Genomic DNA, 14,601 nt, shown 5'->3' on the forward strand with positions numbered 1-14,601 from the left:
AGCGACTGTGATGTGGCAGAGTCTTTTTGACCCACTCAAACATGGCTATTATCAAAATAGCCATGGTGAGATACTCCCTACCACTACAAAGGTTCCACCTGCACCACAGGCCATTGTAGAGTTGGTCAGATGTCAGTGCAAAACCCATTGCACAACCCAGAGATGTTCATGCAGGAGACACAACTTGCCTTGCACAGAACTTTGTTTGTGTGGTGAATGCGAAAACGACGCAGACTGCAATGTGGAAAATGACACTCCGGACAGTGATGAAGAGCTGTAAAATAATATTCCTGAATGATAGATGTAGATATTGTATATAGTTTAATCTTATAACTTGTCGATAATCTCTTTGCACTTTAATGTGTAATCTCATGTACATGCCTGCTGCTAATGTAGAAATATAAAGACTATGTTTTCATTTTGCTTTCTTGCTTTTCTATAACCCTGAGATATAAATTGAGGTCTGTTTTGAACTCCTTGACCTGGAAAAGCTATCTAATTAAGGTTCTAGGTTGAATCCAAGACAGCACAAATTAGGCTATATATTTTATGGTGTCCATAAAACAACCAATATGGCGGCCATGCATGTATCTGTGCAAATGCAAACGAGAATTTTTTGATTCCCCATGCTCTGAAGATACCAAAAATGTATAGTTTTTGCTAATCTAAAAATGTAAACGAAAGTATTGTTTAACATAGTAAACCTGAATTTCTCTGGCCATCCTCTAGGGGGCGCTACTGCAAGTTCCTGTGCACAATCCTTTAGGTGTGTATTGGATTCATTGACCCAGAAAACATAGGATTAGCACATTTAATTCACTTTCTATGTTTAGAAGCCAAGATAGCATAAATTATATATTTTATGGTGGCCATTTTGAACGTCCAATATGGCGGCCATGCAGGTGTCTGTGCAAATGCAAACATCAATTTTTATATTCCCCATGTTCTGAACATTAAGAAAATGTATTGTTTTGCTAATCTCCACAAATTTTGAACAGAAACACATAGTGAACCTGACTAGTCACTGCTTTGGATGAAAAAGCCATATATTATGAAAATAATCACACCCGTGTGAGGGGCGCTAATATATTAAATTAAGTCTAACTCGTTAGGTGATGTAAATGGCGATCAATGTAAAACAAACGGTGTCAAAACAAACATTACATTCTCTTTATTGTTAATGGGCATTTAATGTTAAGATAAACTTTCCCTTCGTTGTCAATGGCGTTTTTAAAACAAACATCGAACTAAAAACAAACATTAAACTTACCTCAATGACAATAATGCAACGTATTTTACCATTTTGCTCAATATTATAAATGTGATTGTTTGATTACGTTGTTTAACTTGGTATTTGTTTAATTATTGCAGGTGAGAACCAGGGGCTCCATTTTCCTCACCGCTAAACCCCTTATCCCTATAACTTCTTTGCCATTTTCTTTTTTTTACTATTTTGCAAAACATTTTTTAATAGTTAAAATGACCCAGTCTACAAGTTCACAACAATGTGATGAATGTAGATTGGCTATAGTTGGACTATTCAAAGATGTTTTTCAAAATAGTAAAAAAAAAGGCAAAGAAGTTTAGGGATAAGGGGTTTAGGGATAAGGGGTTTAGGGATAAGGGGTTTAGGGATAAGGGGTTTAGGGATAAGGGGTTTAGCGCGGACAAAAATGGAGCCCCTGCCATTTATGAGCTTTCTTTCTCACCTGCACTTATTTTCTCTTTTTAATAATGTTACCTTTCTGAAATGTTTTTATTGTTTGAATAAATATATCACACTAAACCCAAGCGTTTAGGTTATAAACTGTTTTAAACACATATTTGTAACACTTTTTAAACGTGTCACAGTGTTTAGATTATAAACAGAAGAACATGTTTAATCGCCTGTAACACTTTTTAAACACATAAACGTGTTTAGTTTTTACAATCAAAGTCAGTCATATTGTAGGTGTTTAGAATTTGAACACTAGGGGTTGTATTTTGCGTGTCTTAAGTACCAGGTCTTATTCCCTAACTTGAGTAAACTAAAGACCTGGAGGCGTGATCAATGCTCTTTGGCCACTCAGAATAGCCAAATGGCATTGATCACGCCTCCAGGTCTTTAGTTTACTCAAGTTAGGGAATAAGACCTGGTACTTAAGACACGCAAAATACAGCCCTAGGTGTTCTCGTGAGGTGTTTGAGTGAACTCGTGTTCCACTGTATTTTATGACCATTAATAAACAGTTGGCATTTTATTATTACACACATGGTGTTTAGGTTTAAACGCGTCACATGTTCCAGGGATTTACAGTGGGCCTAACTAAAACTAAAACAATAATATGTAAAAGCTTTTTGAATTGTGGAGGTACGTCCTACTATAGCAGTGTGCACACGGTTGGTGCAGCGGAACTTTAAAGACTCAATAGAATACCTCAATATAGAATACCTCAATAGAAAGAAAGAAAGAAAGAATAAAAATCACACCCGTGTGAAGTGAGGGGCGCGCTCTTATCATCATACATCATAACACCGGCCAATCACAATTTGCGACCTCACTTTTCCGCTCTCACTTTTAGCTTCAATATGTATAGTTTTGCTCAGCCAATTAAATCATCACTATGGGTGTGATCAGCCAATTAAGCCAATGTTTGTGTTCACACAATAAACGCAGAGAGTTGGGTGTGGGAGTGGCTAGCGGGAGCGGGGCGTGGGAGTGGCTAGCGGGGCGTGGGAGTGGTTAGAGGACTTCACAAACATTACTGCATCAAAAGTAGTCAACAAACTATACTATAAAAAGTATGAAGTTTGAAGTTTATGTTGGCACAAATTTAACGCCATACTTGGTGGACATTAAGACCTAATTTCTCCTTTCATTGTCAAAGGCTAAATATTGAGACGTGTGGGGGGACAAAAGCTGTATATAGGAGGGGCCCTCGAATATCACACCTGTGTGAAGTGAGGGGGCCCTTAATTATGACATACATTTATTGTTTGTGTGTAGGACAAATTCTTTGAACATACATGTACACTAAAAGCTGGATATAGGAGGGGCCTCAAAACAGGAAATAAAGAAAAGTGGGGTCCTCGTCTCTTAGGCCCCCGTGGTGGCCCCCGGGGCTCTCCTGGTGGTGCGGCGCTTCAAGACGGACAGAGTTTTTTAAGATATTTGGGCTCTCAGCAGGCAGAGGAACGCCACTCTGCTGGCACAACGCCAAGCTGCTGGAGATTACAAAACAATATTTAAAACATGCACCGTGCTCAAGGGGAAATAAAGAAAAACATCTTGGTCAGTGGCGTGCACAGACATTTAGAGGGGCAGGTGCTTAAGTGAAAAAACAGGGCACCTTGTGCAGCGCATTTTGGGGCGGGAACCCATTTTGGTGCTTTAGCTATTGAAAAATAGCAGATCTAAACCTTACAGAGAGTCGCCGTTGTCCCTGCTGTTTTTCCCCTTCTCCTTCTTCTTGTCCTTGTCGTTCATGGCCATGAGAACCATCATCTTCCTGAAGATGGTGACAAAGTCGAGGAACAGGTCCACGCAGTGCCACACGTAGTCCCTGTCGCCGCGCGCCGCCTTCTCGATGATGAGCTGCGTGTCGAACAGCACGAAGCCGCAGAACACCAGCAGGCCGGCGACCGTGTGCGCGCGGAACAGCGCCACGGAGCCCAGGAACAGGTTGGCCGCGGACGCGCTCAGCAGCAGGCACAGGCCGGACATGAGCACGCCGCCCAGGTAGAGGTAGCTGCGGCGCTCGGCGTACAGCGCGCTGAGCGTGAAGCAGGCGAACACGGCCGCCGTGCCCAGGAACGCCGTGGGCACCGCGGCCGGGTTCGCCCGGACGACGTAGTCGAGCACGGGGCCCAGGCCCAGGCCCGTGCAGAAGGCGAAGGCCGACAGGATGGCCAGCCTCTTGCGCTCCGTCTTGTGGTTGTGCGGGGTGGCGGCCAGCCAGAGCAGCGCGCCCAGCGAGCCCAGCAGCGACGCCAGGCCTCCCTGGAGGAGGCGGGTGACCACGTGCACGTAGGCGCCGGCAGCCGCCACCAGCATGCACAGCGCCAGGCTGGCGTAGACCCTCTTCAGGTGCTCCCGGGTGGAGGGCGGGATCTGGCTGAACTCCAAGAGGACGGAGAAGTCCATCTTGCGCGCCTCGAACACGTTGTTGGCGTTGTTGGCGGCGGCGCCTGGACCAGCAGGGGGGCACGGTGGAGACGCCCTGGATCTGGACATAATGACGACGACGTGTGGCTAAACGTCAACGCTGACCTTTGACCTCTCGTTTCCAAATTCTTTCTTCCCGTTTACCTGTTCCACTTTTAGGACAATTTAGGAGTTAGCCCTTTACTCTTCCGTTGTCCGACTCCAGATAAATTACCTTGCAGAATATATAATACCAAACTGAAGAAATGTTGAAAGTAAAGTCCTTATTAAACACATTGTGATGATGTCACAATGACGCTCCTTTAGAATCTTCTCTGATTGGATGGCAACAAGCCACAAGTCTCTCCTTCAGCTAAGAATGAAACCAGAGCTGTATTCACTGTCTCTCCTTCAGCTATAAGAATGAAACCAGAGCTGTATTCACTGTCTCTCCTTCAGCTAAGAATGAAACCAGAGCTGTATTCACTGTCTCTCCTTCAGCTAAGAATGAAACCAGAGCTGTATTCACTGTCTCTCCTTCAGCTAAGAATGAAACTAGAGCTGTATTCACTGTCTCTCCATCAGCTATAAGAATGAAACCAGAGCTGTATTCACTGTCTCTCCTTCAGCTAAGAATGAAACCAGAGCTGTATTCACTGTCTCTCCTTCAGCTAAGAATGAAACCAGAGCTGTATTCACTGTCTCTCCTTCAGCTAAGAATGAAACCAGAGCTGTATTCACTGTCTCTCCTTCAGCTAAGAATGAAACCAGAGCTGTATTCACTGTCTCTCCTTCAGCTAAGAACGAGGCATGGTAGTTCTTTCTCACTGGTGGATTTATTGGCTCTCACACAAATAATCCCACAACGTCAAACTATATAACAAAATAAAGCACACAAGTTAAGTAGAAACAAGAAAACAATGAATAAAATACTAATCTGACGTAGGTCAGTTTTACAGAACAAGCATAAACAGCTGTAATAATAACCATTAACAAAAATGAAATAATTTCAAGAAATTCCAAGAGATCTTCTTTAGGGGGAAGATGTATTGAGGGGAGAATGTGTGTGTGTGTGTGTGTGTGTGTGTGTGTGTGTGTGTGTGTGTGTGTGTGTGTGTGCACATGCGCATGTTGTATCGGTAAGTGTGTGTCTGTCAGTGGTAGCTGGTCTTATGACGTTTGAGATGACTGCTCTGGCTGAACCTAGTCCCACACTGGTCACAGGCGTAGGGCTTCTCTCCTGTATGAATTCTCTGGTGACTTTTGAGATGACTGCTGTGGCTGAACCTAGTCCCACACTGGTCACAGGCGTAGGGCTTCTCCCCTGTATGAATTCTCTGGTGACTTTTGAGATAACCGCTCCGGCTGAACCTAGTCCCACACTGGTCACAGGCGTAGGGCTTCTCTCCTGTATGAATTCTCTGGTGACCTTTGAGATGACTGCTCCGGCTGAACCTAGTCCCACACTGGTCACACTGGTAGGGCTTCTCTCCAGTATGAATTTTCTGGTGTCGTTTGAGAGCACCGCTCTGGCTGAACCTAGTCCCACATTGGTCACAGGCATAGGGCTTCTCTCCTGTATGAATTCTCTGGTGAAGTTTGAGATTACTGCTCTTGGTGAACCTAGTCCCACACTGGTCACAGGCGTAGGGCTTCTCTCCTGTATGAATTCTCTGGTGACTTTTGAGATGACTGCTGTGGCTGAACCTAGTCCCACATTGGTCACAGGCGTAGGGCTTCTCCCCTGTATGAATTCGCTGGTGACGTTTGAGAGAACCGTTTGCGCTGAACCTACTCCCACATTGGTCACAGGCGTAGGGCTTCTCCCCTGTATGAATTTTCTGGTGTCGTTTGAGATCACCGCTCTGGCTGAACCTAGTCCCACACTGGTCACAGGCGTAGGGCTTCTCCCCTGTATGAATTCTCTGGTGACTTTTGAGATAACCGCTCCGGCTGAACCTAGTCCCACATTGGTCACAGGCGTAGGGCTTCTCTCCTGTATGAATTCTCTGGTGACGTTTGAGAGGACCGTTTGCGCTGAACCTAGTCCCACATTGGTCACAGGCGTAGGGCTTCTCCCCTGTATGAATTTTCTGGTGATCTTTGAGACTAACGCTCCGGCTGAACCTAGTCCCACATTGGTCACACTGGTAGGGCTTCTCTCCTGTATGAACTTTCTGGTGATCTTTGAGAGCACTGCTCCAGCTGAACCTTCTCCCACACTGGTCACAGGCGTAGGGCTTCTCAGCTGTATGAGTTCTCTGGTGTTGGTTGAGAGGTCTCTTTCTGCTGTAGAGATGTTTGAGTTGGGCAGGAAAGACATCTGGGATGGAGAATGAGGAGAGAGAAACAGAGGCTAAATAAAACGTTTTAAAATAACATGTAAGCCGTGTTGGTTATTGGGAACTGAAACCCGGTTCAAGTAGGAACCGAATGAACACATGGTTGGTATTAAAGGAGAGTCCGTCTTATGCGGAGCTACCGAGGGGGTTGATCCCGTTGTTGGACGTGGCCGACGCGCTGATGTTAGAATTGGACTGTTCGCTGTGTGTCAGTGATAATACACAGACTGTTCGCTGTGTGTCAGTGCTCCAATGATAATACACAGACTGTTAGCTGTGTGTCAGTGATAATACACAGACTGTTCGCTGTGTGTCAGTGTTTCAATGATAATACACAGACTGTTAGCTGTGTGTCAGTGATAATACACAGACTGTTCGCTGTGTGTCAGTGATAATACACAGACTGTTCGCTGTGTGTCAGTGCTCCAATGATAACACACAGACTGTTCGCTGTGTGTCAGTGCTCCAATGATAACACACAGACTGTTCGCTGTGTGTCAGTGCTCCAATGATAACACACAGACTGTTCGCTGTGTGTCAGTGATAATACACAGACTGTTCGCTGTATGTCAGTGATAACACACAGGCAGCTCTTCATGTTTTTAACAATGTATTGCTCAGCGGATTCGACCGTTATCAGCACCTTGGAATAGGGCCAGTATGGCCTTACTGCCATACTCACCCTTGGCTGAACATAGCCTGGTCAAGGACTCCCCCTGGTGGACGTGTAGTTTCCAACTATTGTCAGGGCATGGAAACTAGGGGCTACTAATATATAGATTAGATTAGATGTCTTTATTATCCACAAGGGGAACTAGTTCTGCTCAGGTCAATGCATACGTTCAGGACAATACATACAGGACAATAGGTTTCCTCTGTAATTGTTAAGAACTCAATGTCTGCCAAGGACTTAATTAACTTATTTTTTATCAACTCCCACAGCGCCAACAATGCCATTAACGCCTTTTTTTAATTAAAATAAAATAAATGAATGGGCCAGAGTTAGCCGAAGCTAAATTTCATCTGTAGTCCCTGGGCAGGCTCTTAAAAAAATGAATGATAAAAAGAAGGACAAAGTGTAGTGTGCCTGCACACACCATGCGTTGATGCCATGTGTGCGAAGTAAACGAAGTCCACACCCACAACACCAGAGGTAGTGCAACAGACCATGTACAACCCAGATTCGGCACAAACAAGGGACTAAATTATTTTCGCTCCTATGCCACCAAAATGTGGAACGCCCTACCAACAGTCATTAAGACATGTGAATCCCTTGACTCCTTCAAAACCGCTCTCAAAGGGCACCTACGGATGGCTGCAATTCGAAACTGGCCTCTGTAAAATCTGATTCCTCCCCCCCCCCCCTTTCCCCTCACTGTATATGTATCTTTTCCCTTTTTGCTTATATATGATGAATTCCTGTTCTGTTCTTTAACTACATAGAAGTGTCCATTTGTATGTCTCTATATGTTTTGATGAATTGAACAATGTGGACCCTGTTGTAAACAAGTGTAATGCTTAATTGGGTCGTCCACTCACAGTTAACAGTCTCTGTATTGAGTTTGTGCTTGAAATGTACTGTAATTCTACAAACTGTTAATAAATATTTCAATCAATCAAAAGCATATATGTGCAAGCACCCAACATTACGTTCATACAAAACACAATACAATACAGGGACAGATCGACATGGTACAGGGGACAGAACAATTAACTGCAAAGTGAAGTGAGAAATGACACCGGTGATGAATACTAATTAGTGCGGATAGTTACTCATGATTACAGATTTGAGTTGTTTTTATAGCCACCTTTTTTCCTAGGAGGAAGCATTACGTTACTCCACCGAGTAGCGACAACATTTGTGTACATGTGCTTTCTGTTGAAGATGAAATCAAAGTGTACAGTGACATGAAAACATGCACTTACTTATTCTGTGTAACTTTACCACAGGCTGCTTCAGCATGCAGGCTGCCTGGTAGAGCTGTTCCTCCGACATCTCTCTCTTGAAAAGCCCAAATAGTTCGTCTCCTTCTTCGGTCCGCTCTGACGGTCCAGTACGTTTGAGGTCCGCTTTTACCGTCTGGGATGTGACTTTACTCTTGACTCAGTCCTCCCTGCTCTGTAACAGAGCTAAGCTATTGGACGCTAACCTGACTTTGCCAGCTGGGGGTGTAGCAAGCTTCTTGGATCTGGTAGCGTACAGGTTAATTGGACGCTGCTGTTTGTCTAAAACAGTGCAATGCATGTTGGGAAGAAGTAACTACTTTCAAAGGGGTCACAGTTCTCTGTGCAACATCGCTGCTATTGGGACGTCTTGTGTGCCATACTGCTCAACATGTCAGTTTGTACCCCCTTTACATTCAGTAGATCCTGTGATCTTTTGTGACCAGATGTAATTTCCTGGGGTCCAGTAGGAATATAGTAAATATTTAGCCCCATGTTCGAATGAAAAAATTGCTAAAACATAAGAAAGCAAATGAACTCATCTTGTACTTTCTCTAATAACCTAAAACATGAACCTTGGTTGAGAAAAACTAAAGTTGCCCTTTAAGTACACGTTTTAGGTAGGCTATACTTCACTGGATTATTTCCAATTTTCGGTACTTTTACTTTACTTGACCGAGAGCCTGCCTGCCATCGCGCAACTTCAAGCTTTTCGCCAGAGAATATTTTATTAACATTATTAACTCATGAGTTAATAGCACAGGCAAACTCTTCACATATATACTACTAGAGCATGTGTCAGAGCTGAAATCAATTACATGAATTAAATCATGTAAATATGAAATAAATGCTTAAACATGTAGCTATAGGTGTAATGTTAGAGACCACAGAAGACATGTAAATATGAAATAAATGCTTAAACATGTAGCTATAGGTGTAATGTTAGAGACCACAGAAGACATGTAAATATGAAATAAATGCTTAAACATGTAGCTATAGGTGTAATGTTAGAGACCACAGAAGACATGTAAATATGAAATAAATGCTTAAACATGCAGCTATAGGTGTAATGTTAGAGACCACAGAAGACATGTAAATATGGAATAAATGCTTAAACATGCAGCTATAGGTGTAATGTTAGAGTCCACAGAAGACATGTAAATATGAAATAAATGCTTAAACATGTAGCTAGGTGTAATGTTAGAGACCACAGAAGACATGTAAATATGAAATAAATGCTTAAACATGTAGCTATAGGTGTAATGTTAGAGACCATGCACAGAAGACATGTAAATATGAAATAAATGCTTAAACATGTAGCTATAGGTGTAATGTTAGAGACCATGCACAGAAGACATGTAAATATGAAATAAATGCTTAAACATGTAGCTATAGGTGTAATGTTAGAGACCACAGAAGACATGTAAATATGAAATAAATGCTTAAACATGTAGCTATAGGTGTAATGTTAGAGACCACAGAAGACATGTAAATATGGAATAAATGCTTAAACATGTAGCTATAGGTGTAATGTTAGAGACCACAGAAGACATGTAAATATGGAATAAATGCTTAAACATGTAGCTAGGTGTAATGTTAGAGACCACAGAAGACATGTAAATATGAAATAAATGCTTAAACATGTAGCTATAGGTGTAATGTTAGAGACCACAGAAGACATGTAAATATGAAATAAATGCTTACACATGTAGCTATAGGTGTAATGTTAGAGACCACAGAAGACATGTAAATATGAAATAAATGCTTACACATGTAGCTATAGGTGTAATGTTAGAGACCACAGAAGACATGTAAATATGGAATAAATGCTTAAACATGTAGCTATAGGTGTAATGTTAGAGACCACAGAAGACATGGAAATATGGAATAAATGCTTAAACATGTAGCTATAGGTGTAATGTTAGAGTCCACAGAAGACATGTAAATATGAAATAAATGCTTAAACATGTAGCTATAGGTGTAATGTTAGAGACCACAGAAGACATGTAAATATGAAATAAATGCTTAAACATGTAGCTATAGGTGTAATGTTAGAGACCACAGAAGACTAGCCCTGGTCCAATGCTTACAGCGAGTGTCTCTCCCTGACGCCTTGTGGAAGTACCTTCCACGGCCCACTGGTCATATTTCCACTCCCGTGCGCTGTTTTTTTAATACCAGCAAATAAACAAAACGACGTAACCACTTACCGAAATAAAGCCTGCTAGACCTTGGTAAAAGTCTATTCTCGACCCTGGGAAGCGTCTCAGGTCCCCAGTTTCTCTCTAAAATGCACTTTGTGCCATTTTAATAACGCAATGTACCCTGAATTTAACTACAGTAACGCTATCCTACACTCGCGAACCGCCAGGATCACATTACTGGCGACTCGCGGGTGTAGGATAGCGTTACCTCACTTAAATTCAGGGTACATTGCGTTATTAAAATGGCACAAAGTGCATTTTAGAGAGAAACTGGGGACCTGAGACGCTTCCCAGGGTCGAGAATAGACTTTTACCAAGGTCTAGCAGGCTTTATTTCGGTAAGTGGTTACGTCGTTTTGTTTATTTGCTGGTATTAAAAAAACAGCGCACGGGAGTGGAAATATGACCAGTGGGCCGTGGAAGGTACTTCCACAAGGCGTCAGGGAGAGACACTCGCTGTAAGCATTGGACCAGGGCTAACAGAAGACATGTAAATATGGAATAAATGCTTAAACATGTAGCTATAGGTGTAATGTTAGAGACCACAGAAGACATGTAAATATGGAATAAATGCTTAAACATGTAGCTATAGGTGTAATGTTAGAGACCACAGAAGACATGTAAATATGAAATAAATGCTTAAACATGTAGCTATAGGTGTAATGTTAGAGACCACAGAAGACATGTAAATATGGAATAAATGCTTAAACATGTAGCTATAGGTGTAATGTTAGAGACCATGCACGGAAGACATGTAAATATGAAATAAATGCTTAAACATGTAGCTATAGGTGTAATGTTAGAGACCACAGAAGACATGTAAATATGGAATAAATGCGTAAACATGTAGCTATAGGTGTAATGTTAGAGACCACAGAAGACATGTAAATATGAAATAAATGCTTAAACATGCAGCTATAGGTGTAATGTTAGAGTCCACAGAAGACATGTAAATATGAAATAAATGCTTAAACATGTAGCTATAGGTGTAATGTTAGAGACCACAGAAGACATGTAAATATGAAATAAATGCTTAAACATGTAGCTATAGGTGTAATGTTAGAGACCACAGAAGACATGTAAATATGGAATAAATGCGTAAACATGTAGCTATAGGTGTAATGTTAGAGACCACAGAAGACATGTAAATATGAAATAAATGCTTAAACATGCAGCTATAGGTGTAATGTTAGAGTCCACAGAAGACATGTAAATATGAAATAAATGCTTAAACATGTAGCTATAGGTGTAATGTTAGAGACCACAGAAGACATGTAAATATGAAATAAATGCTTAAACATGTAGCTATAGGTGTAATGTTAGAGACCACAGAAGACATGTAAATATGGAATAAATGCTTAAACATGCAGCTATAGGTGTAATGTTAGAGTCCACAGAAGACATGTAAATATGAAATAAATGCTTAAACATGTAGCTATAGGTGTAATGTTAGAGACCACAGAAGACATGTAAATATGAAATAAATGCTTAAACATGCAGCTATAGGTGTAATGTTAGAGTCCACAGAAGACATGTAAATATGAAATAAATGCTTAAACATGTAGCTATAGGTGTAATGTTAGAGACCATGCACAGAAGACATGTAAATATGAAATAAATGCTTAAACATGTAGCTATAGGTGTAATGTTAGAGACCACAGAAGACATGTAAATATGGAATAAATGCTTAAACATGTAGCTATAGGTGTAATGTTAGAGACCACAGAAGACATGTAAATATGGAATAAATGCTTAAACATGTAGCTAGGTGTAATGTTAGAGACCACAGAAGACATGTAAATATGAAATAAATGCTTAAACATGTAGCTATAGGTGTAATGTTAGAGACCACAGAAGACATGTAAATATGGAATAAATGCTTAAACATGTAGCTAGGTGTAATGTTAGAGACCACAGAAGACATGTAAATATGAAATAAATGCTTACACATGTAGCTATAGGTGTAATGTTAGAGACCACAGAAGACATGTAAATATGAAATAAATGCTTAAACATGTAGCTATAGGTGTAATGTTAGAGACCACAGAAGACATGTAAATATGGAATAAATGCTTAAACATGTAGCTATAGGTGTAATGTTAGAGACCACAGAAGACATGTAAATATGGAATAAATGCTTAAACATGTAGCTAGGTGTAATGTTAGAGACCACAGAAGACATGTAAATATGAAATAAATGCTTAAACATGTAGCTATAGGTGTAATGTTAGAGACCACAGAAGACATGTAAATATGGAATAAATGCTTAAACATGTAGCTAGGTGTAATGTTAGAGACCACAGAAGACATGTAAATATGAAATAAATGCTTACACATGTAGCTATAGGTGTAATGTTAGAGACCACAGAAGACATGTAAATATGAAATAAATGCTTACACATGTAGCTATAGGTGTAATGTTAGAGACCACAGAAGACATGTAAATATGGAATAAATGCTTAAACATGTAGCTATAGGTGTAATGTTAGAGACCACAGAAGACATGGAAATATGGAATAAATGCTTAAACATGTAGCTATAGGTGTAATGTTAGAGTCCACAGAAGACATGTAAATATGAAATAAATGCTTAAACATGTAGCTATAGGTGTAATGTTAGAGACCACAGAAGACATGTAAATATGAAATAAATGCTTAAACATGTAGCTATAGATGTAATGTTAGAGACCACAGAAGTGAACCTTTCAAACCCGTTTGCTCAACTCGCTGTTTCTCTGCAAGACAATATACTCTCTATAAAAACTCTATAAAAGTAACCATATCTCCAATCCAGAACTGCAGGGTCAAACTGAACAAGCAATATCTCCATTTGAAGCTGCTTTCATGACATGAACAAATCACTGGCTTCCTTCAAGACAGGCCTAAAAATTCACCTGTCAGCAAGTCAAAGGGAGAGGAGGAGGTGATCGCATCAGCCGCTTTGTGCGAATAATCCCCTTCCGATTAACCTTCGGCCCCCAACCTGCGAATACTGTATATTTCATGTTTAGAGGAAATGTATATGTTGCCTTAAATTATTATTGTTATATCACTATTACTGTTACTGTGTTAACTTATTATTCATGTCATGTGTGAGTGGATAGGACCCGAATGGAAACAAGGCCGCAAGGTCTTTCTTCGGTGAAATCCTTTTTTGGACAGAAATGCCTGACTGTACATTGTGCTGTTTGCATTTATGTTGCCTAATAAAGTATTCAATCAATTAACAAAATCCAATGGCAGTTCCTCAGCCAAATGTAGTCACATTTGAAAACTTTGGTTACTATCTAACTGATTGGTATTACAAAAACATACACTAACCATCTCATTTCAGCCATTTGCAAATAGCCAGTTTACAATTGGGTCAAACTCTGTTGCAATGTAACACATTATTGTGGGCTTGTAGATCAGCTTATTTGCAAAAGATTTGTATGCATTTTATACATTTGTGAAAAACTTGTGAGAATGTTCATTGTGCATAATGAGTACTCTCTACTGTGGTACTTTACTGTACATTTTGACACCAACACATTTGTACTTTTACTCAAGAACGTTTTGAATTCCGGGCTTTAAATGACTCGTAACCAAACGTTTTGTAGTGATACATCAGGTCCTGTATAGTATACGGCCAATTAGGTTTTACTTCACCGTTGTGTTCCTTTGTAGTATTGTTCCTAACTTCCTAGCAGTTTCCTGGTACCCATACTTGGGCGATAGCCAAGAGGAGAATTAGCAAGATGGGTCCAACTTTGCTTTACTTCCTGTGTCTGCGTGAGGGTGACCAGATCCAAACTGCTCATTTGAGGGACAGTATTGCTTATGTGGGACAAGTCCCCCCATCCCACTTGTCCCACACAAGCGATACTATAGGCCTACTTGAGTTGCTATTAAATGCCTTGATGTCATATTCGAGCATATAGGCCTATTGGCTATCATTTATAAACTCCTCTGGTGTCTCACTATTTGTTTTAAAATCATGCTTTATTTTT

At 40.9% G+C, this 14,601-nt stretch overlaps 2 protein-coding genes across 2 annotated transcripts in view; one reads left to right on the forward strand and one right to left on the reverse strand.

Moving 5' to 3' along the window:
• ctsz (cathepsin Z) overlaps nt 1-14,601 on the forward strand; it is a 471,668-nt gene that overhangs the window by 145,589 nt on the left and 311,478 nt on the right. The gene's annotated exons all lie outside the window — the stretch shown is intronic.
• Nucleotides 3,401-8,532, reverse strand: LOC308335885 (uncharacterized protein; the record flags this gene model as incomplete). Its single annotated transcript, XM_080793104.1, has 3 exons — nt 8,392-8,532; nt 5,553-6,446; nt 3,401-4,167 (listed from the first exon to the last, which is right to left on the reverse strand). The coding sequence occupies exons 1-3, from the start codon at nt 8,459-8,461 to the stop codon at nt 3,401-3,403; spliced, it is 1,731 nt and encodes a 576-aa protein (XP_080649230.1). The 5' UTR covers nt 8,462-8,532.

Source organism: Protomyctophum bolini, assembly GCF_963924005.1.
Source record: "Protomyctophum bolini genome assembly, chromosome: 20".
NCBI classification, from domain to species: Eukaryota; Metazoa; Chordata; class Actinopteri; order Myctophiformes; family Myctophidae; genus Protomyctophum; species Protomyctophum bolini.